The 25,309-nt window shown below is 43.9% G+C and overlaps 1 protein-coding gene across 1 annotated transcript in view; it reads right to left on the reverse strand.

Annotated features, from left to right (window-relative positions):
• LOC121271944 (thrombospondin type-1 domain-containing protein 4-like) overlaps positions 1 to 25,309 on the reverse strand; it is a 207,140-nt gene that overhangs the window by 92,013 nt on the left and 89,818 nt on the right. Inside the window, exon 5 of the mRNA XM_041178201.1 lies at positions 8,922 to 9,126. Coding sequence (XP_041034135.1) covers positions 8,922 to 9,126 — 205 coding nt within the window. The remainder of the gene's footprint in view (positions 1 to 8,921; positions 9,127 to 25,309) is intronic.

The following is a 25,309-nucleotide window of genomic DNA, read 5'->3' on the forward strand; positions in this document are numbered from 1 at the left end:
TCCAAGACACAATTCTGAATTTTTTATATATATTCATTCACGGGATGTGGGTTTCACTGGCTAGGCCAGCATTTATTGCCCATCCCTGTTGTCCTTGAGAAGCTGGTGGTGAGCTGCCTTCTTGAACCGCTGCAGTCCATGTGATGTAGGTATACCCACAGTGCTGTTAGGGAGGGAGTGCCAGGATTTTGACCCAGTGACAGTGAAGAAATGGTGATATATTTCCAAGTCAGGATGATGAGTGACTTGACGGGGAACTTCCAGATGATGGTGTTCCCATCCATCTACTGCCCTTGTCCTTCTAGATAGTAGCAGTCATGGATTTGGAAGGTGTTGTCGAAGGAGCCTTGGTGATTTCCTGCAGTGCATCTTGTAGATTGCTGCTATTGTGCATTGGTGGTGGAGAAAGTGAATGTTTGTGGATCAAGCAGGCTGTTTTGTCCTGGATGGTGTCAAGCTTCTTGAGTGTTGTGGGAGCTGCACTCATCCAGGCAAGTGGGGAGTATTCCACCACACTCCTGACTTGTGCCTTGTAGATGGTGGACAGGCTTTGGGGAGGCAGGAGGTGAGTTACTCATCACAGGATTCCTAGCCTCTGACCTACTCTTTATAGCCACAGTATTTATATGGATAGTCCAGTTCAGTTTCTGGTCAATGGTAATTCCCAGGATGTTGATAGTGGGGGATTCAGTGATGGTAATGCCATTGAACGTCAAGGGGTGATGGTTAGATTCTCTTTTGTTGGAGATGGTCATTGCCTGGCACTTGTCTGGTGCAAAGTGGGTGTCAGTTAGCAGGCTATTGCTAAGAAGTGCCACTTGATATCACTGCTGATGACCACTTCCATTACTTCACTGATGATCGAGAGTTGACTAATTGGATGGGTTGGATTTGTCCTGCTTTTTGTGTACAAGACATAGCTGGGCAATTTTTCACATTGCCATGTGTAGTGGCTGTATTGAAACAGCTTGGCTAGGGGCGTGGCAAGTTCTGGAGCACAAGTCTTCAGTACTATTGCCACAATATTGTCAGGGCCCATAGCCTTTGCAGTATCCAGTGCTTTCAGTTGTTTCTTGATATCACGTGTTCAGCTGGTGTGCGACCACCTACAGGTCTGTGGACGATTCCCAGGAAGTGTCCACGACTCCTACATCCTTAGCAGGTCTCAGATCCCTGACATCTTCCACGGTCCAGAGAGGCTGCTGGGTTGGTTCCTCAGGGACGAGGGCTACCCAAAGAGGACGTAGCTGATGACGCCTGTGCGGTGACCTCAGACTGCAGCAGGGTGCTGGTATAACGAGGCTCATGCTGCAACCTGGACTTTGGTGGAGCAAACAACAAGCATTTTGAAATTGAGGTTCCAGTGCCTCAAAGGTCCAGTTCTGCAATACAATCCCCAGAGGATGTCGCACATCACCTTTGCTTGCTGCACACTCCACAACCTGGCGCTACAACAGGAGGAGGACCTGGCTGAGAGGGTGATGGAGGAGCTGCATGTATCCTCAAATGAGGAGGATGTCGAAGTAAATGACGATGATGAGGTCCTCGAAAGCAAGGATGCTGGTGATGAGGTTATTTGCACCAGCCAGATGAGGCAGGTGTGCTCGGGAGGCCCTCATAGCCGCAAGGTTTAAGGAGAATGATGACGAGATACAGTGAGGACACTCCATAGATCTTCACATACCCTCTGAGAATATCTGACTCTTGTCTAGCTGAGGGCAGCTCGCTTGCACTCTGTGATCGGGGTCACATCATGGAGACACAGCCAGGATACTTTAAATGCACCTGATACTTTGTCAGCCTTCAGCACCTGACCCCTTCAGGAGCATAGTATAACCGGTCACAGATGCTGAGGAGATGGGGGGGGCCAGCCCCACCTCAAAGGTGCTCACCACAACTTCTCAATGGCAGTTAGCGATGGGCCTAGCCAGCGATGCCCACATCCGGTAAATGAATAAAGAAAAGAATGAGGGAACTCTGTGACGCCTGCCCACAACATTCTGGCAGCAATACAAGCACCATCGAGGTGCAGGAATCACTAATGTGTCCAGTGAGTGTGAAACCAGACCATCAATTTGGCCTGAGGATTGCTCACTGCACAGGGAAGAGGCCCTAGACTGAGACACCTGCCTTTATCTTGAGCAGGAGGCAGGGTTTCACATCTGAGTGACACAAATACTGCTCATCAGAACAAGGAGCCATAGGCAAGGAGACATTCTTGGGAGTTTATTTACAATAGTGAATATTAAGTACAAGTGATTAACACCATGCCCAGGCTGTGCAACTACATCTTCTTAAACTTCCTAACCCCTAACCCTGCTGCTACGTCTTGGTGCTCCCTGACATCCACAGTGGAGGTGGAGGCAGCCTGCTGACTGCTACACCTTGTCTGTGAATGCCTTGGAGGGTGTCCTCTGGAGGGCTGAAACCTAGAGGAACATGGCCTACTTTCAGGGTCATGTTGTGTGGCAGTGGCAACCTCCTCAGCCTGTGAAGCTGGAGCTGCTGGGATCACAGGAAGAGGGGATTCAGATGTGCCAGACATTCCCAGAGTACTTGAGTTCCTATGGGTGCCCAAGGGCCCCTGGCTGACTCCTTGAGGAGAAGGGGAAGCTGGAGTGAGATCCAGCTGCCCTACACCCTCTCTCGCGTTGACACTGTTAGAAGCCAACCATGGCGTCAGCGATGGAGTTCATGCCCACGCAGCAGTGCACAACCAAAGTCCTGGAGCAAGGTCTCCCATGGCGGCAGCCATCCTACCAGTACTGACCTTGGTGCAATGACGTGCCGGCACTATCATGTTAGACTGAAGGCAGACGGACAACTCCATCATGCCTTGCAATCTGAGCAGTGCAGCAGACATCCTTTTGTGATGTTCCCAAACTTGCCTTTGCAGCTCCAGCAACTGAGGTATGAGTCCAGAGGCTACTTATCTGACTTGGACTCAGCAGATTTCTGGCCTCCAGCAGTCCTCCAAGTGCTGGAAACCTGTGAAGTCCCTGCCGCTACCTACCATGGATCAGGCAGTGCAATGCGCTCACCATGTTGTGACCCTGAAGTTACTCTAAAGCTAGGTCCCACTGAGATGTGTGTCTCCACGCTGGTGGAGGGTGTGGATAAGCGCTGTGAGGGTCTTCAATTAGGGTGTTATCAGATTTTTCTTCTGTGTTGTCTTGGGTAGTTGAATCAAGGAACTGTCTCATAGACCTGCTTGGCTGTTTCCCAGATGTGCCTCCGAAAGCAAGGAAAGATAATTAGCGCATGGCAGAGGACTGTGGAACAGGGGAACTCACTCACAGCACAATTATCTGATGGATGTTGCACTGCTGGATCCTCACTTGGAGCACCGCTGACCTCACCGTCAGCACAGGAATGGTTCAGATCATCGCCGGTCAGCTGGATGACTCTATTTTCAAAGGACCTTGATCTCAGGTGTTCCTCCATCAGTCTGTAACCTCTCCCTTTTGTTGTATGCCAGCTTGTCCTGCATGAAGAAGTATGGAGAGAGTGTAAGCAGGACACCTGCCAGGCCAGATGATAAGAATGCCTGGCATGTGTGGGTGGTGAGCGCTGCCATGAACGGGATGAGGACATGATCCGTAGGCCAAATGAAGGGGAGCGTGAGGGAATGAATGGTGATGTCCCTTGAGCTGGCAGTGAGTGAGATCCCTGTAGATGTGTGATGGATTTGAGAGCGTGAGTTGAGAGTGATGAGAAGAGTGATTTACCCTGGTGAACAGAGATCATTCATCCTCTTTTGGCACTGGGTGGCTGTCCTCTTTTGCAGTGAGTTGACGTTGACCACAGCAGACACCGCCTCCCATATGGATTGGTGACCTTGCTTGCTGGTCTTTGCCCAGGGCAGGAGTAGAAGACCTCACAGCAGGCCTCCATTGTGCCAGTAGGTGCCCAAGGCAGCCATTACTAAATTTGGGGGCAGCATGTTTCCTCCCATTGGCAGCCATGACTTTGCAGCAGCTTCCAATTGTAAAGAAAAATATGATTTTTCTAATACTACCGTGGGATACTGAGAAGCAGGCTTGTGAGGCTGTGTCTATGTTTGTGTGTGTTGCATGTGACCTATTTAATTAAACTGAGACAGTCAGACTGTAAGGTTTAAATCATCAAAGGGTTAGGTATAAAAGCAGGTATTTTGAAGTGGAGATGAACAAGCTAAGATGGGATACAAGTAAATACAACATGAATAGGAATTTGCATTAGGAAATGAATGAGTTGAATTTTTAGCTGTTGAATTTCAAAGAAATATAAAAGGAAGTTTTACAGCTGGAAAAGATCAAAAATTAATAAAGCAAAGTTATTAAGTTTATGATTTTCCCAAAAGTAGTGGCCATGAAGACAACATGAAAGATTTTTATATCCTCAGCAAGATAACTTCCAAAGAAAGTTAAGAACAATGGGTTTAAAGATGAAAGAAAAAAAAACATATTTAAGGAAAGACTGAAAGCCATATGAGAGGTGTGGCCATGTGATATCTTGAAGAGTATGCTGTGCAACGACAGACCTGTGAAGTAAGCAGCCTCTAGCCACCCCAGGGATGTTGTTGTTTGTTCTGGAAAGGAGGGTTTTGCTACAAGCCTTGGATTTCCATTGTCAAGTGAGAGGGAGAAAGAAGCCCAGTGAAATACTTCCCCTATAGCAACAGTGCCTGCCTTGCAGTAATATTGCTGGATTTTTATAGACTAAGAATCTATAGGGAATGTTGCCTAGAAAAGGGTGTTGATTTGTGCATCTAGCTAAGTAGAGATCTTTTGAGAAATATTGTAAAACTAAATTTAAGGTGTAACTGTAATCCTGTGTGTTTAAGTTTTCTTTTAATAATTGATTAAATTAATTAAATATAATTAATTAAATTAATTAATTATATTTAATTAATTATTAAATAATTTTATAATGAAAATCACCAAAAGTGGTCATGGAATCTTTACTTCTGACTTCAGTACACATACCTTCTCATAATAAATACAAATTGCTAATTGTTTGTGATAGCTTGACCAAGTTTCCCTTCAGGGCTTAGTCAGCCCGGCAATTACCACCTGGCATATCATAGCACAATCCCTTAGAGAGTGCTAGCTCTGAGCATGGATACCCTTCAAAAAGGTGCCCAGATTACTGATGGCCTAAGGTGATAGCAGGGTGGGTGAATCAGAGGCCACCCCACCAGCGATCCGGTGTGTTTCCTGGGAATGCATTATTAATGAGGCGGGACACATTAGCAATGCGACAATATGGTGCGAAAACCTGCCATTGCTGCCAGCGGGTGTCCTTTTTCCCACCCACTACCACACTTTGTGCAAATCTGGGACAATTCTGCTTATTGTGAACTGTGAGGAGGATGGTGATAGACTTCAAGAGGACATCGACAGATTGGTGGAATGCACAGACAAGTGCCAGATGAAATTTAATGCAGAGATGTCTGAAGTGATATGCTCTGGTAGGAAAAATAAGAAAAGGCAGTATAAAATAAAGGATACGATTTTAAAAGGGATGCAGTAGCCAAGGGACCTTGGGATAAAAGTGCACAAATCATTGAAACTGGTGAGGAAAGTTGAGAAAGTGGTTAATAATGCATTCTGGATCCTGGGCTTCATAAATAGATGCACATAATACAAACGCAAGGAAGTAATAATGGACCTCTATAAAACACAGGTTCAGCCTTAATATGTCCAAATCTGGGCACCACACCCTAGGAAGGATGTGAATGCTTTATACAAGGTGCAGGAAAAAATTACAAGAATGGCTCCAGGGATGAGAAACTTCAGGTAGGAGCATATATTAGACCATAAGACCATAAGACATAGGAGCAGAAATTAGGTCATTAGGCCCATCGAATCTGCTCCGCCATTCAATCATGGCTGATAAGTTTCTCAATCCCATTCTCCCACCTTCTCCCCATAACCTTCGATCCCCTTACCAATCAAGAACCTATCTATCTATATTGTCGAAACTAAAGCTGTTCTCTTCAGAGAAGGTTCAGAGAAGATTTAAGAGGGGTGTCCAAAATTATGGGGAGTCTGGACTGAGTAGATTGGGAGAAACTATCCCCATTGGAGGAAGGGCCAAGAACCAGAGGATATAGATTTAAGGTGATTGGCAAAAGAACCAGAAATGACCTAAGGAAAAGCCTTTTCAGGCAGTGAGTGAATAGGACCAGGAATGCAGTAACCTAAAATGTGGTGGAGGCATACACAAGAGCATATGAAGTAGGAGCAAATAGGCTATTCAGCCCCTCGAGTCTGCTCCGCCATTAAATAAGATCATGGCTGATCTAACTGTGTTTCGAATTCCACATTCCCATCTACCCCTGTTAACCTTTGATTCCCTTGCCTAACAAGAATCTATCCACCTCCAGCTTGAAAATATTCAATGACTCCGCCTCCACCACCTCCTGAGGCAGAGAGTTCCAAAGTTACACAACCCTCTGAGAGAAAACATTTCTCCTCATCTGTGTCCTAAAAGGGTGTGAAAACAGTGTTCCCTAGTTCTGGACTCACCCACAAGAGGAAACGTCCTTTCCACTCCACCTTGCCAGTGCCAGGGTTCGGGACATCTGCCCAGGGCTAGCGAGGAACTTGAAATGGTAGGCGGAGGATTCAGCTGTCATGGTCCATGTAGGTACCAAGGACATAGGCAGGACAAGAAAAGAGGTTCTGCAAAGTCAGTATGAGGAGCTAGGTACCAAATTAAGAAACAGAACCTCAAAGGCTTATTACCAGAGCCACATACAAATTGGCATAGGGAAAATAAAATTAGAGAGACAAATGCGTGGCTTAAAGACTGGTGTGCTAGAAGTGGGTTCCAGTTTGTGGGACGCTGCCCCATACCTAATTGCCCTTGAGAAGGTGGTGGTGAGCCGCCTTCTTGAACTGCTACAGTCCATGCAGTGTAGGTATAGCCACAGTGCTGTTAGTGAGGGAATTCCAAGATTTGACCCAGTGTTAGTGAAGGAATGGCGAAATATTTCCAAGTCAGGATGTTGTGTGGCTTGGAGCAGAACTTCCAGGTAATGGTGTTCCCATGCATCTATTGCCCCTTGCCCTTCTAGGTGGCGGAAGATGCTGTCAAACGAGCCTTGGTGAGTTGCTGCAGCGCATCTTGTAGATGGTACACACTGCTGCATCAGTGGTGGAGGGAGTGAATGTTGAAGGTGGTGGATTGGGTGCCAATCAAGCGGGCAGCTTTGTCCTGGATGGTGTCGAGCTTTTTGAGTCTTGTTGGATCTGCACTCATCCAGGCTAATGGACATATTCCATCACACTCCTGACTTGTGCCTTGTAGATAGTGGACAAACTTTGGAGAGTTAAGAGGTGAGTTATTCTCTGCAGGATTCCCAGCCTTTGATCTGCTCTTGCAGCCACTGTATTTATGTGGCTAGTCCAGTTGAGTTTCTGGTCAATGATAACCCCCAGGATGTTGGTAGTGGGGGATTCAGTGATGGTAATGTCATTGAATGTCAAGGGGAGATGGTTGGAATATTTATTTTGTGTTAGCATTTATTCTTGCATTATGGGAAATAGGATGGTGACATGGTTAGTGACAGAGGAGAGGTAAGGAATGTGCAACTCTTAGTGAATGTGAAGTTGTGGTTGAGGTTACTGCTATTGTCATGAATTATGTGATTACGTATTGTGGCAAAGAGAGGCTGTCTCTGTTTCAGCCTCCCTTCTTCTTTCTGTTTTTCCTCTTCTTGTTCCTCCACTTTCTCCTCCTACTCCTTGTTGTGCTCCTGCTCAATTTCTGACCTGATGTAAGAAGATAAGAATATAACAGAAAGAGCAAGCGTAGGCCCTTCGGCCCCTGGAGCCATTCAATTCGACCGTGGATGATTTTCTACTTTAACTTTTCTGTTCGTTAGCCATACCCCTTGATTCCCATAGAGATCAAAAATCTATCGATCTCAGTCTCAAATATACTGAACAATGGAGCATCCACAACCTTCCTGGGGTAGATAGTTCCAAAGATTCACGACTCTCTGAGTGAAGAAATTTCTCCTCATCTGAGTTCTAAATGATCAACCACTTATTCTGAGGCTGTGTCCCTGCTTCCTAGATTCTCTAGCCAGGAGAAACAATCTCTCAGTTATCCTTATTCTTAGACTACGGTATTACCTTGCAATAAAGGCCAACATGCCATTTGCCTTTCTAATTTCTTGCTCTACCTGAATGCTAACTTTATGTCCTTGTATGTGGACACCCAAGTCTCCCTGAACATCAACGCTTAAAATTTTCATGCCTTTGAAAGAATACTGTTTTTTCTATTCTTACTACCAAGGTGGATAATCTCATTCATCCCCACGTTATACTCTATCTGCCACTTTGTAGTCTACTCATTTAACAGTCCCTATCTCTTTGCAGCCTCCTCACAGCTTATGCTCCCATCTAACTTTGTACAGTCAGCAAACTTAGAAACATTACTCTCAGTCTCTTTCTCTAAGTCATTACTATAGACTGTAAATCGCTGAGGCCCCAGCACTGGTCCTTGCAGAACTCCACTATCACAGCCTGCCAACTTGAAAATGCCCCCTTCTGTTTCCTGTTCATTAACCAACCCTCCAACCATACTTATATTACCTCTGACTCCATTAGCCCTTACCTTGCATATCAACTTTTTGTGTGGCACCTTGTTGAATGTTGAAATCCAAGCATACCACTTTTACTATTCCCCTATATCTACCCTACTAGTTACATCCTCAAAAAGCTTTAATAAAGTTGTCAAACATAGCCTGGAACTTCCTTAACCCACATCCCCCAATTGACCATTGTTACAGGTCCCTGGCTGTTACTATGTGTCGCTAATATCTATTCCTGCTTGTGTCCTAGCCAACTCCTTTTACACAATGAGCAGTGGCATCCTGTCAGATGGCTACTAGAGTACTGTCTCCACTCCATGATGAGAGTACTTACCCAGGTAATTTCTACTTTTGGCCAACTCCGTCACATTAATTTTAGTGGCTCCTTTTGGAATCTCCACTATTTTATGATATCCAACAGTCGGCAGCCTGCGTTTGAAGACCCCAGAAATGACGTTGCAAGCAGTGTTGTCTCCTCCACAAATTCCACATTTATCCATCAGTTTGTCTGATCCCAGATACTCATCACAGCCGATTTTCTTTATGAAAAAAGAGAAAAGCTTTTATACAGCTTGGAACTTTAAAATGCTAATGAATAATTTTGATTCAATTTTATGCCATTGTAGTGTTGGCTAGAACTGAATTCAAGTAGATATTTCACTAACTCCCAATTCTGAACAAGCTGAGCTGAGATGCGGTCTCCTCTACATTGAGGAGGCTGCTTTGTGGAACACCTCCACTCAGTCCGCAAGCATGACCCAGACCTTCCTGTCGCTTGCCATTTCAATTCACCATCCTGCTCTCATTTCTGTCCTCAGCCTGTTGAAATGTTCCAGCGAAGCCCAACACAAGCTGGGGAAATGGCACCTCATCTTCCAACTAGGCACTTTCCAGCCTTCTGGACTCAACATTGAGTTCAGCAACTTCAAACCATGAGCTCTGTCCTCCATTTTGATTTTCTGCCCCCATGTGCCAATTTGTATCTGTTTTCATGTTTTTGTTTTAAGACAGAGCTGATCTTTATTCTGCTATTAATACCTACGCTGGACCAATGCTTTCTTTCTTTATTACTACCATTGCCACTCCCTTTGTTTTATGTTTCACGCCATTTTTTTGTTTTTAATCTCCACCGCCTCCCGCACTCTAACCTTTGCCTGAACTTCCTCTTTGCTCCACCTGACCCTCCACACTTTTTCAACAGCACAAAACACATTTCTATCTCTCTTCCGTTCTGAAGAAGTCATATTGGATTCAAAACATTAACTCTGTTTTACTCTCTCCTCAGATACTGCCAGACCTGCTGAGCTTTTCCAGTACTTTGTGTTTCAGTTGTCATTTCAGTTCTCCACCATCCATAGTATTTTGCTTTTATTTCAGGAATTTTTTAAAAATCAGAGAAGACCATTTAAGTCATAATAGCAAAGATGACAGCACAGGCTGACAGGACATGTCATAATATTTTTTTCACTGCATTTTGGTGCTTTCTTCATTGGAAAAGCATTGTAATAATGTGAACATGTACACAATGGTGGTCATTGTAAGGACCAATTTACTTTTAAGGGACAGATCCCTATGATAAATCACTGTATTAAAAATACATCTACATTACCACACAGAATTAATAATGAAATCTGAAAGTATGAAAACATTTTACACTTACCTTTCAGGCTCCTCAGAAAATTTTCCTTTTCTTCATGAATTCTTCATGAATGGCGTGCATTTAATAGGCTTCCAAAACCCCGCACCACCAGGTGAAAGTGGTGTGCAGAAGGAAATTTGATTTTCATCCCTCATTTAAAATGGGGAACCTGACCTCAGCAAGGGTGGTTTGCCCAGTAGTCATTCTTGACTCACAAAACTGCCAGAGGAAAATGGCGCAGGGTCGGTTATGCAGAGGAAAATCAGATTTCCTCAAAAAAACTAAATGTGGCCATTCGCTCACCAAAACTTGCTTCTGCACCCAGATGAAAATTCAACTCAACATCATTAATTCCTGCTAAACTCCTTCGTTTTTTACTTTGATCCTCTGCTTTCCACTCTTGTTTACTAATTTTCTGCCTTTCATTTCCAACTTTGCTTCTCTCCCCTCTGAATGTATTCTCAGGTTCCCCCCCACCCCACCCTACCTCCTTCCCCCCAATAACCGACCACTAAGCTAGTTGAAACCCTCCCCAACAGCACTCGCTAACCTCCCTGCTATGATATTGGTCCTGACTCTATTGATGTGTAACTTCTTCCAGCAATCTGACCTGTTCTGCACAACCTGTTCATTTTCCCAGTCATGCTCGATTCCAAGAGAAAGACCTATTAATGCATCCATGTCTGGGAACTACTGGTTAGAAGCTTTGAAGTCTGCTAAAGTACTTGAACACTTGCCACACCACTCCCTGTAGACTTGAAACTTGCAAAAACTATGGAAAGCACCAGTCTTACCTATCCAATGCCAGAGCATCTCCAGAAATGTTCTTTCTTCCCAATCTCATATTTCTACCCTTGGAGCCTCCTAGGATCTATCCTTGACTCTTGCTGTTCACCATTTACATGTTTCTCCTTGGTGAAGACAGGGAGTCATGTTCTACATGTACACTGCTGACAGTCAACTTACCCTTTCCACCACCTGTCTTGACTCCTTCACCACCTTCACACTTCTAACATCAGTGTCATGAAGCTATTACTGTATATAATATTTTGGAAAATATTTTCTTTTAAAATAGAGGTTTGGTCAGTGGATATATCCTAATTGGATTAAAGCCAGATTGTCTGTGTGCTTTGATGGGCACTAGTTTAGATATGTAAGAGAGATAGTGTGCATTTGCATTTTTTGAATAGAACATTCAAGAAGTGGAGTGAAAACTTGATGCCTTTCTAACAGCTATCAAGCAATATGTTTATTTTACTAATAAAATTGGTACAATGAATGGGATTTCATTGTTAAAAGGCGAAGTTCAAAGAAACTGGTGAGACAATGAAAATTTGAATCCAATCAGTGGTGGTAGGTATAACTTCAGTAGTTTTCAGGTGTGCAGGAAGAGGCAATGTGTGATCAAAAGGCAGCAACACGCCTCCAACTGGCTCCAGAGTGAAAAGAACCTCATTTTGAATTTGAAAGGTGAAAATGCTTTGCCTAGGGCAGGATCTTCCGGTCGGCGAGCGGGGCCAGAGCTCGCTCGCCAACGCACGAAATGACGCGGGATGACGCTGGGTGGAACTCCCGATGTCACCCCACATCATTTCCATTTTCAGGTGGGCAGGGGTGCAGTCGAGTCAGCTGCGCACCCACCGACCTGTCAACGGCCTATTGAAGCCACTGAAAAATGAATTAAGGTCATTAATGGACCGGCCTGTCCAACCTTAAGATTGGCAGGCAGGCCAGGAGCCCTGGTGGGCTTCCGAAAAGCATGAAACCTCATCCACGGGTGGGATGAGGTTTCATGAGGGTATTCAAGTTTTTATTAAAGGTTTCAATAAAAGTTATGGACATGTCCCAACTCATGTCAGGGAAATTTTTTTATCATTTGTATTATGAATTTTAATTCCGAGCCAATCTCCCTGAGGCAGCACTTAACCTTAGGGAGATCTGTGCGCTCTTTCGCACACATGCATGAAAGAGCGCACTCCCGGCTGAGGGAACCCACATAGCGCTTCCAAGCGGACGGCACGCTGGGTGGGCCTTAATTGGCCCACCCACATAAAATGGCAGCACGTCCCCAATTGGGGGTGCCAATCGGCGGTACGCCCGCCCGTGCCCACTCCCGCACTTCCTCCCCCTCCCCCCCAACGGGGGGGAAAATTTTTCCCTTGGTGTTTGGTTAAGTCTATGGGTTGCTGTTGCCTTAAAGGAGATTATTTTGGAGATTAGTTTGGAAATTTGTTAAAAGTTATGACAGTAGCCATTTGTAACCATGTGTACATATATGTTAACCTGTGTAAATTAATAAAATGTTTCATTTAGTTTAATATAAAACCTCACAAACTAGTGGTCTGATTCGTGAGTTTAGAGTCGCATCTCAAACATAACGCTTAAAATTTATTGGTTATGGCAGTTGTTATAAGTTTCCCTCTGGGATTTTTTAAATTACTCCATTTTATCAACTGCATCAGTCATAACATCAGTCAGATATGTTAAGTGATTACAATTGTGAGGAGGAAGCAAGGAGGCTTCAAGCGGACTAGGACAGGCTGAGTGAATGGGCAAGAACATGGCAGATGGAATATAATGTGAATGTGTGAAGTTAAACCAAAAGACAGAATTTTTCTTAAATGGTGACATGTTGGGAAGCATGGTGTCCAGAGGGACTTAGCTTTTTCATTAAAAAGCTAGCATGCAGATGCAGCAATCAATGAAGAAGGCAAATGGTATGTTGGCCTTCATTGCAAGAGGATTTGAACACAGAAGTAAAGATATCCTGCTACAATTGACCAGAGCCTTGGTGAGATCACACCTGGAGTATTATGTACAGTTTTGGTCTCCTTACCCATGGAAGGATCTATTTGCCATATTAGGGAGTGCAATGGAGGTTCACCAGACTAATCCCCAGGAAGTTGGGATTGTTTTATGAGGACAGATTAAGGAGACTGGGCCTGTATCCTCTAGAGTTTTGAAGAATGAGAGGTGATCTCATTAAAACTTACAAAATTCTTACAGGGCACGACAGGGTGGATGTAGATAGGATGCTTCCCCTGGCTAGTGAGTTGAAAACCAGGGAACAAAATCTCAGAATAAGAGGTAGGCCATTTAGGATTGAGATGAGAAGGAATTTCTGCACTCAGAGGGTGATGAATCTTTGGAATTCTCTACCCCAGAGAGCTGTGGGAGCGCAATCATTGAGCATGCTCAAGACAGAAATCGATAGATTTCTGGAGACTTGTGGCATCAAGGGATATGAAAATAGCACCGGACAGTGGCTTTGAAGTAGATGGTCAGCCATGATCTAATTGAATTGCAGAGCAGGCTCAATGGGTTAAATGGTCTATTCTTGTTCCTTTGTTCCTATGATGCTGGGTGAGCAATCCAGAGGCCTGGAATAATGATCTGGAGACATGAGTTCAAATGTCATCATGGCTGATGAGGAATTTAAATTCAATTAATTAAGTAAATCTGGAATGAGAAAGCTACTATCAGTAATAGTGACCATGAAAAACCCATCTGGTCACAAATATCCTTTAGGGAAGCAAATCTGTTATCCTTATCCAATATGGTCGATTCTTAACTGATCTCTGAAATTGCCATGCAAGCCAGTCAGTTGCACTAAGGCTCTAAGGAAAGTAGCAATAAGAATAAAACCAGGTGGACAAACAGAGGCATGGGACACGATGAACCAAGCCCATTGACTTGTGACTCCATGGAGTCTCATAGCATCATGTCAAATATAGGCAAGGAAACCTCCTGCTTCTTACCCCCTAGCACCCTCTCTCAATTGATGAATATAGACACTACTTGGAAGAAACATTGAGAGTAACAAGGGCACAGAATGTTCTCTGGGTGGAAGCTTCAATGTCAACCTATCAACCTATCCCAAATGTATCTATTCATTCCAGTGTTGGTAGGAGTGACCATCACACAATCCTTGTGGAGACAAAGTTCCGTTTTCACATTGAAGACACCCTCCATCATAATTAGGATAGATTCAGAACAGATCTTTCAGATCAAAGCTAGGCATCCATGAGAAACTGTGGCCTATCATCAGTAGCAGAATTGTATTCACCAAAATCTATAACTTTACAGCCTGACATATTCCTCAGTCCACTTTGCCAGTAGAGGAGCATTCCAGGAGCAGCATCAGGTATACCTAAAAATTATCTGCCACCCAATGAAGTTACAAGACACAACTAAATGCATGTTAAACAGTGGAGGCAGCGTGCAATAGACAGAGCTAAACAATTGGACAACAAACAGATTAGACCAAAGCTCTGCAGTTCTGTCACACCCAGTCGTGAATGGTGGTGGACAATTAAACAACAACTGAATGGATGACCTCACATTTGCTTACATTGAAATCCATTTGCCAAAATTTGACACACTCACTTAATCTATCAATATGTCTGAGCAATGTTACACTTCCAACTACATTGCTTACAATATCGCCTGTTGTGTCATTGGAAAAATTGTGTATGTGGTTTTCTATCCTATGACCTGAGTCTTTAATAAATAAGGAGTATAGTTAAGACCCTAGAAGCACACCACTAGTCACTTTCTGCCAATAGGAGTGCCTGACCATTGTCCCTACTCTCTCTGACCACCAATTTCCTGCCTTCTAATCTATGAGCTTCAACTTTAGCTAACAGTCTCTTATGAAGGACTTTATCAAACATCCTCTGCAAGTGCATATAATTGCACTTTAGAGATGCATAGATATGTCTCCTGTCTATAATAGACATTCTCCTGTCAGCTACTGTATACAATCTTAGAATAATGGAACAGTTACAGTACAGGTGGTCAGTCAGCCTGTCTCATCAGTGCTGGCTCTCTGCAAGATCAACTCAGCCACTCCCATACCCGTAACATGCATTCCAAATCCTAACCATCTTGCCAAGCAGGGTTTTACTGGCATCAGCTACCAGTCCAGCAGTGGCAATTAGCCAAATAGTAGCAATTAAATTGTAAATGACAAAAAGGCATTGACTGGGATTACACCATAACAACAGGGCATGCGACCCACATTGTAACAGTATGTTGGCAGCACAGTTGAGGCAGCTGCACAACGGGAAGACATTATTCACTGAAATCGACATCCAGGTTGAACTATAAAGAGGGGAGGCACCAGGGCTGATCAATTGCATATAGAGAGATCTGGCAGTAAGGAGCCGTTGGCCTGATCAGGTTGCTGTTGCAGGTGCTATGAGGTGACAGAGTGTAATGACAACATAGTCTGCTAGGTCAACTGGGCTGAGCAGAACACTGCAAAGAAGAGTGCAAGTGACCATGGGGTCCACATATTCAATGGTCAGCTAGACCATGGAAGAGAAGAGCATGGTGAGAAGCACATATAGTCAGAGTCATCAAAGCACAGTTTGACAAGGGGCATGGGGCAGAAGAACATGCATCCTTTGCCAGAAGATTATTCAGCCAAGTATGAGCCTCTTGCACAGGTGGTTGCTGACGCATGCATAGTATTATGTAGGAAAGTGGAGGAGATTTGGTGCAATGTCACAGTCTTATATTGGGTTCCAACAATATGAAAAGAAAATCCTACTCTATATGCTCAAAACTTTATCCTTATTGCTTTTTTAAAAAAGAAATTGGACTTTCTGTGAACCAAAAAAGATGGCTGCTACAAATCACGTAACCACAGAGATGGCCCTTTGTCTGGGAACTACCCCCAGAAGTTACAAGAACAAAATAATTCCTTTCTCAGCTTCTGGAATCCCACATCTCATTGTACAGACCCGTTGTAATCACGAAAACTAGGAGTCTCACAACTCAAAGCCCGTTATGCTTACAGAACTGCTAACAGATTCATATCACACCTGGAGCTGGCCAGGCCTCCCATTTCAAAGGCGGTACCAAAGGAACGTCAGTTGCATCTGTTAAGCTCATCTTGTTAGTGCAGTCGGTGGGTCTGCCGAGACAATGGCTTCCCAGCACCAATGTGGATGTAACACTTTCAATAACTAGTGACTGGAACATTACGGTCGGCGAACGGGGGTGGGGCCCACTCGCCGACGCATAAGATGACGTGCGGTAGCGTCAGGCATGCATCCCGACATCACTGCGTGTCATTCAGATCTTGATTTCAGCTGCGTGCCCACAGAAATGTCAAAGGCCTATTAAGGCCACTTAAATAGTAATTACACTAACTAACTGAGCTGCTTGTCCAACCTTAAGGTTGATGGGCAGGCAAAGAGCCCAGGCGGCCTTCGCATTTATCAAGAAACCTGATCTAGGATGAGGTTTCATGAAAGTTTTTAAAGTTTAATAAAAATTTCTAATAAAATTTATTGACATGCTCCAGCTCATGTGACACTGTCACATGGGGGGACATGTCATAAAATTTTTTTTTCTTTAGTAAAATTTTCAAAAATCAAAATAACCTCCGAAGCAGCTCTGTGCCTCAGGGGGATCTCTGCATTCTTTCATACGTGTGCGCAAAAGAGCGCAGGCCCCGACTCAGCCTACTCCTCCCGGCCTGCACAGAGAATGGTCAGCGCTTCCAGGTGCGCGTCACGCTGGGCGGGCCTTAATTGGCCCACCCACATAAAATGGCGGCACACAGCCAATCGTGGGTGGCGATCGGCTATGCGACCGCCCTCACCTGCTCCAGTCCAACACCCCCGCCGACGGGGAGAAAATTCCCCCCTTTATCAGTCCTGAAATCAAAGCCAGTTCCTGACATTGCAGGTACGTCCCTTCTGAAGTCACTGTGGAGAAGTAAGGTCACATGGCTCAAGTGACCATTTTGAAATCTCTATATGCCTTTGAGAACTGAAAAATCCTCAGACTGCTGTTTTAACATCAACTGGAAAGGATTCCAGCAGCCTGGCCAAGTAAGCTGCTGATATACCTCTCAACTTCATGAAGCCTGCTTGATTTTAAGTCTTTGATCGATGCTTATCAGGCAGTCTAAGCACAGGAAGCCCATTGTGCTGCAGCATTGTTTGTTTTGTATTGTTACCTCCAACCAGAAACTCATCAGAACTGAACCATCACAAAGGACTTAGACTTCTCAGGCTCTGGAAATCACATGAACTAATATTCATTTCTGTGGCTCTTGTGTTGCAAAACTCCTTTTTTTCTTCCCCCCCCCCCACCCCCACCCACCCTCCCAACTCTACTGTATGTGTGTGTAGCGGAGTAGGAAGTTGTGGACACTCTTCCCTCAGGTTTTTGAACGTGAAATAAAGTAACCTGAGTTAATCAGAACATGAGTTTGCTGCAGATTATTAGTAAATTGGATCATGCAAACTGAGGGATTGGGAAAGCACGCCACCACACATTTTAAAAATAATTCAAAACACTTTCTGCTTACGGACAGGTAAGAGAAAATAGGTACAGTTTGCCTGTCTCTCTTTTGTACGTAACCCATATTTGACGCCAGTTTCACTGAGATAGGATTTGTGGCACTTCTGTTGGTGAGGATCACGGCTTGCAGGTCATCATGCAGTAGGCGAAGCGTGGTGACAAATTTCTGAGGACAGCCAAATTTGAGGAGGATGCTCTCTCTATAAGCCTTCAGGGTTGACAGAATCAAAGGCTTTTGTGAGGTTGAAAAAGGCCATGTACAGTGGTTGATGCTGTTCCTTGCATTTTTCTTGAAGTTGTCATGCAGTGAAGAACCTGTTTGTGGTGACTTTCTCACTGTGACTCTGGAAAGAGTTCCTTGGCCACTGGGAGAAAGCGGTTGAGGAGGATCCTTGCAATGATCTTCCCTGCAGCAAACAGCAGAGAGACTCCTTTGTAATTACAAAAATCAAAATTGTTTCCCTTCTTGAATATAGTCACGATCACAGCATTCCTGAGATCCTCCAGCATGTGCTCTCTTTCCTAGATGAGGAAAACAAGGTTGTGCAGCCATGCCAGGAGTTCATCACCACCATGTTTCAGAATTTCACCAGGGATTTCAACTGCTCCAGTGGCTTTGTTGCTTTTCAGCTGTCGAACAGCTTTTTCAACTTCATTCCAGACCGGCATAACACCAAGACTGTGCCAGATGGGGTATTGAAGGATGTAGTTGAGGATGTTTGAGTCAAAAACAAAGTCTCACCAGCTTCCTTCTCCATTTTCTCCACAACAATACTGCATCTTATCTCCAGCAAATTACCCACAGGGTGTGAAACTGTTCAACCCACGCCACCTTCAATCTAAAACCACAATCACTTCAACTTCAACCATTGAGCTTCAGTATGCAGGTGACATTTTTGTGTGCACTCACTCTAAAACTGAGCTCCAGGTCACTCTCAACTCCTTCTCTGAAGCATATAAGAAAATGGGCTTTTCACTAAACACCTTGTAAAACTAAGGTCCCCTTCCAACCAGCTCCCACAATAAAATATCTTCCCCCAGCAATTAAGATCAGCAGTGAGATCATGGCAGCCTAAGAAGAAGAAGACTGCAGCATGAGGACATCATGCCCCAAAGGACAGCTGGACATCCTGTGCCCTTGGCAGTAAAGATGCATAACTCCTGAATTTCTACGCTACTGGTTCTTCTGCTATGGATATTTGTAGATTATCACAATCAGCTGTACACACCTGCATATCACAGGCATCAGATGTATCCAAGGGTATCTGGCTACATCGACCTCGCAATGGATGCTGGCCAGTTAGGCCCAGAGGGCAGTAGGTTTTGTTTCAACTGCGGATTCTCTCAGGTGCAGCCGTTGTACCACTGTCGGAGCAGGCAGAGGCATTCATGAATAGAAACATTCAGATCGTTTACAATCACTGCAAGTGATTCCCGTAAGTGTAAGAAGGTTCCCTGGCAGTTGCCAAGACTCTCATCTTGATGCAGTCTTAGGTTCTACATTGCAAGAAAACGCACAACACCTACAAGGTTGACAACAAACAATGCTTCATTTAGTTGGAATATATAATACTTACACAGCGATACATGATGCTATAAAGTGAGACCCAGAGTGATTCTAAAAGAATTTATGAGATCTTTTCTGTGATCTTCTACATGGTGCTCCAACTGCGGCTGAGGCTGCCTGCTCTTGTCCCTGCACTGGCAAAGCAGGTTCTGTGGCTGCCTTCCACTGGTAGCAGGTGCAGCCAAACACTTGCCCACCTGCATCTCTGCAGGAGCAGCCTCGGTTTAGCAGCATTAGGCAGCACGAATGTCTCTGTGAGAAAGGCCAGGGAGCTTGTCGATGACTGCACTGTGCCTTTAAAATGTGCCCCAGGCCTATCTTCCTCAACCTTTCAGTGTACACTTTAATTGGCTGCTATCCAGGAGCAAGAGAACACCTGGATGTTCTTCCATGTCTCTGTGCCACAATGCAATGGAAATGACAATGCTCCTGAGCATTGCAGCCACATCATTGAGGCCAATTCACAGCTCCTTCATTCAATTCTTATATATTTGAGTCTCCATGAGGATGGTCACCCTTTCAATGGAGACACTCATCTCCTCAATCAACCCAAAAAATGTACCGGCTAATGGTTTTCCATTATTCCATAATGGACTGCTCCATTTTCTGCCCAAGAGCACGCACTGTCTCAGGGAACTCTGCCAGAGGATCAAGTATCCCCGGTTGTTTCTACACTAGAACCCATTTTGTGTGAGACACTGGAGACTCTGCATCTTCAGCAAGGTGAGCATGGCTGCTGTAGTCCTACGCCCACCAAGGGGGAATGCCCACAGCTTCCAGCTCCTCCATCACCTGGTCACGTGATGTGCTCCTCACCTTGTGCCAAATATTCTCCTCATAACCATGGACCCACTGAGGTACCAGTATTTGCTCTGTTAGAGGGTGCTCTGAACTCTAGTAATGGTGCATCCTCTGAGTGGTGTGTGGTCTCTGAGGTACCTGTTGCCTCATCAACCATCTGGTCTTCCTCTGGGATTAACCTTGTGGTGTAGAGGGAACACAGGTTAATGAAGGTCCCAGTTTTCAGTGGCTCCTTCTCACCATTTGTAGTACCTTTACAAAAATGGACATTTGCAAAATCAACACTGATGCAATATTTGCCACTGCAGGGTTAAATGATTCATATATTATACATCCACCCTCTCTTGGGTGTGCACCCATCTTGCCTTCAGCTACTGCAAATCCTGAAGACATTTGGGCAGTCACTAGGGCCTCCTCCTCCATTGGCATAAGATTTGATATGACTTCCAATCCTCTTCACCCTGTCCCCACTACTGGGTGTTCCATGTTACTTTTTCCTGATTCATGACTTCAAGGGTGCCATCTGTATCAGAGAAGCCATTGCATCATTTAGCATTACTTCTTCCTCTTTCAGTTTTTTCATGTGTTCCTTAGGGTCATCACTCATTGCTCTCTCCATTTGCACCAATCATCGTTTTTGGATTTGGAGGGAGGCTTTTACAGCCAGATGCTCTTCCTGTTGCTAATCATCCCCATTTATTTTGACTGCGGATAGGCACTGATACACACTAGCTTGCATCATTTAATTATTCTCAGACTATTTATGCCATGGTGCTTTTCTCAATTCTTCCATGAGTGGAAATGAACTTTACACATCCTTTGGTCTCAAGGTGCCAAGGCTCACAAAGGTCTCCGTTTTTGGGGGACTTGATATCACTGCATCATTGCAGTGCAAAGGCAAGCTGTGCTCACCACTTCTTCACACAAGCCATATGTGGTGTTAACACCATTTGCCTTCCCAGACATCAGGAGGTCATTAAATCCAGGTCCTTGAAACAACATTGTGAGAGGAGACATCCTACACCATCTCTAGCCATGCCTGTTTTGCCTGTGCTGTTAGCCTCCTCCTCCAGTTATTCAGGAAACAATATATACCTGCGGATCCATGATTTCTGGGAGGCAGTCACTGAATCTCAGAGCTGTCCTTCCATGCCACAATTCCATTCTAATCCTCCCTTTCCTCACGCTCAGAAAAATCAGTCTCCACCCAGCCCAAGTCATGAATGGCAGGCATCTTTTAACTCAGCTGCATGACTTGCAGCTACCGCCTCCTGATCCCACCTGCTGTTTCTAATTGGATGGCAAATGCTCAGGCAACCTGGTGTAAATCAAGGTGAGGACCTGGAACTGGCCACAATCTTTCATTAAAAATGAAGACGTTAAGGTTCTACCAATTAACTCTGTTTCTTTCTCGAAAGATGTCACCTGACCTGCTCAGTATTTCAGCATTTTTTGGTTTTATTTTGCCTGCCCTTCCAGCATTTTTTGAAAAACTTGAACGATGAAAGCAAAATACTATAGATGCTGGAAATACGAAATCGAAACAAAAAATGCTGCAAAAACTCATCAGGTCTGGCAGCATCTGTGGAGAGAGAAACAGAGTTAAGGTTTCGAGTCTGATTTGAGTCTGTTTTCTGTCCACAGATGCTGCCAGACCTGATGAGTTTTTGCAGCATTTTTTGTTTTCACTGAAAAACAGTCAGATTGTAGTATTTGTCAAGATGTGCAATAGTTCTCAGGGATATCAATAATGAAGAACCAGAGATTAAAAACAATAACTGCTATGTGCTGTTCAGTCTCTGCTGCAAGAATAGGCTTTACAGCCCAAAGAATTAAAGCTTTTATTATAATGTTATTTAAGAGCATATTTTCACATTTTAAGGTAATAATGTACATCCACTCCAAGGAAAGGCAAACCCCTCAGCAGCTGAGAAAATTTATACAATTTTTGACAGGGAGAATGTTTTTATTTCCTACCGTTTCTGTGATGTTGGTGTAACCCCTTGGGCTGTGATTAACAGAGTGAATCATACTAAGATTCACTGCTCTATTAAACTCAAATCTTGAGGTTGATAAACATCTTCAGAGAACGCATTACTAACTCAATAGCAGCTGGCAACAGCTGAATGATTGGCTTTGTGTGGAAGGCAGACACACACAGCATGGAGAATTTCACCCGTGAATTTGAAGAGTATTGAAAAGCCATTCACAAACATGTCTTTATCACTGTGTGTGCACCACCTTTGAGCTGTCAGTGACAGGACAAAGCATTAAAGTTTGGACTTTGGATCTGGGCCTTTCTAAAAGCTATTCTATATTTTGCGGGCCTTTCTTTACTGCTATTATTGATGCAGCAATTCCCACCTATTAATGATACACTTCATTAACATGTGTGTGAGCCATAACCCTATTGTAGTATGGGACAAATGGCTTCTCACACATCTGAAAGCACATGCAGCAGAAAATAAATCTACATATTGTCAATGGTACTTGATTCAACTTTGAGATGTGCTGAAACAGTTCTCCCATTAATCCTTCACGATTAATAAAGTTAATATTCTATACAATTAATATTCATGTGGAGATGGTGGCATAGTGGTAATGTCACTGAATTAGTAATCCAGAGGCCCAGGCTGATGCTCTGGGGACATGGGTTCAAATCCCAGCACAGCAGCTGGTGGAATTTAAGTTCAATAATAAATCTGGAATGAAAAGCTAGTCTCAGTAATGGTGCCCATGAAACTATCAACTGTTGCAAAAACCCACCTGGTCCTTTAGGGAAGGCAATCTGCCTCCTGGTCTGGCCTACATATGACTTCAGATCCACTGCACTCTTCAGCCCTATGAAATGGTCTAGTAAGCCACTCAGTTCAAAGGCAATTAGGGATGGGCAACAAATGCTGGTCTTGTCAGTGACATGCACATCCAATGAAAGAATAAAATAAGTATGTTTAAAGTTGTATAATATTAAAAGCTTTATCTCCCAAGAGTAAATTCCCACTGAAATGTAAAAGAAACAATACCAGAAATGATGAACGCACCTCTTGGAAACCCACAGATATAGAGTCCAGAGTTAACAGACAGCTCTGACATGACAGATAAGCCAGTCTGATAATGAGCAGAAGCATAGTTTGAATTCACTAATGGGTACCTGAAACAGTTTCACCTCACTCTCCCATGACCTTGAAGCAACCATTTAACTTAGAATTTTTAATTACATGAAAATGCCTCCTGGATATTTAAAGACTTCAGAAGAAAATCTTCTGTCAACACCAGAGATGCATCAAGTAAAGAAAAAGAATTCAAATGCATCAACAAGTTTTTTTCCTTTTGTTTGAAATATATATTTAGCTCCAGGTTTTCTATTAATATTCATCTTTCAAAGGAACACAAGGAAATAGAGGATTTGTTATTAAACCTGCAGGAATTCTGATGGGCTGCTTACAGTTTATTTGATAATTTGAATGGATGATTATTTGAATGAGAATTGCACTCAAAATATATCGCTAATTGAACACTGAATATGATCTCAATAGTTCTCCTTTCATTGCCAGCTTTTAACAACAGTAATATTTTACAGTCATACTACAACAGCTATCCAAACTTTAGACTATTAGTACAGACAACATTGGCAGGAAAAGCAACTTATTATTTAAATAGAGAGAGATTGTAAAACTGTGAGGTACTGAGGGATCTGGGTGCCCTGGTACATGAATCATAAAAAGTTAGTATGCAGTGCAGCAAGTGATTAGGAAGTCAAATGCAATGTTGTCATTTATTTTAAGGGGAATGGAATATAAAAGTAGGGACGCTTTGCTAGAGTTGTACAGGGGGTTGGTGGGAACACATCTGGAGTGCCATGTACAGTTTTGGTCTCCTTATTTAAGAAAGAATATAAATGCGTTAGAAGCAGTTCAGAGAGGAATCACTCGACTGATACCTGGAAAAAGGGGTCTCTTATGAGGAAATATTGATCAGGCTGGGCCTGCATCCATTGGAGTTTAGAAGAACGAGAGGTGATCTTATTGAAACATCTAAGATCCCGAGGGGACTTGATAGGGTGAATACTAAAAGGATGTTTCCCCTTATAGGAGAAACTAGAATTAGGGGACACAGTTTAAAAATAAGTGGTCTCCCATTTAAAACAGAGATGAGAAGATTTTTTTTTTCTCTCAAAGGGTTGTGAGTCTTTGGAACTCTCCTCCCCAGAGAGAGGTGGAGGCAGCGTCATTGGATATTTTTAAGGCAGAGATAGGTAGATTCTTGACTAACAAGGCAGTCAAAGGTTATCAGGATTAGGATGAAAGTAGATTTGAGGCCATAATCAGATCGGCCATGACCTAATTGAATGGCGGAGCAAGCTTGAGGGGCCAAATGGTCTATATCTAGTCCTAATTCATATGTTCGTATGCAAAATCAAATGCCAAACTTGTCAGAAGCAGCTGTCAAGAGGACTTATCAAAGGGACATGTCAAAAGTGTCAACAGAACCCGTCAAAAGTACTTGTCAAAGGGAGCTGTCAGGGTGTCAAAACATTTAAAAGTCTTGTCCTTTAAATCTTTGAAAAAAATGTCTGGAGTTTAATGGAAATGATTGCTTGCTATTTCACTCTGTCCGCCGACATTAGCCTCAGGGTTTCCATTACTGGATTAGTGCTGCATGACTGATTTCATGACCAGTCATTACCGCACTATAGTACCTGCCATTTCACTGTTTGATTGGCACTTACAAGTGGTTATAAACTCTTTCAATGTGGGGCTATGAATCCCAATGCATATTGTTATAAGGTATTGTGCACCTGAATGAAATGTTTGTTGTTATAAGGCTTTATTTGGTTGAAGGAATTGAAATCCGGGGCTGAATTTCCCCCCCGTCGGGGGGGTGGGGTTATGCGGGGGTGGGAGCGAGCACGAACCTGATCGGCGCCCCCAATCAGGTCTGCACCATCATTTTGCGCGGACGGGCCAATTAAGGCCCGCCCAGTGTGACGCTCACCCAGAAGCACTAAGCGCTCCCTGTACGGGCAGGGGGCGGATTCCCTGAGTCTGGGCCTGTGCAGAAATCTCCCTGAGGCACAGAGGTGATTCAGGGAAATCTGTTTAAGTTTTAAACATCTAAATAAAGTAATTAAAAACCTTTAAAACATGCCCCCTCATGTGACAGTGTCACATGAGCTGTGACATCAATGAATATTTAAAATAATTTTTATTGAATTTTTAAACAGTTCATGAAACCTCATCCCGCCCGTGGATGAGGGTCCATGAAAAATGCGAAGGCCGCCTGGGCTCTTCACCTGACCCTCGCCGACCTTAAGGTTGAACAGGCAGCTTCTTTAATTATATCAATGTTATGGGGCATGAGTTGGCACTAAGTTGGTAAAGGGATTATAAACAGC

Source organism: Carcharodon carcharias, chromosome 32, assembly GCF_017639515.1.
Source record: "Carcharodon carcharias isolate sCarCar2 chromosome 32, sCarCar2.pri, whole genome shotgun sequence".
NCBI classification, from domain to species: domain Eukaryota; kingdom Metazoa; phylum Chordata; class Chondrichthyes; order Lamniformes; family Lamnidae; genus Carcharodon; species Carcharodon carcharias.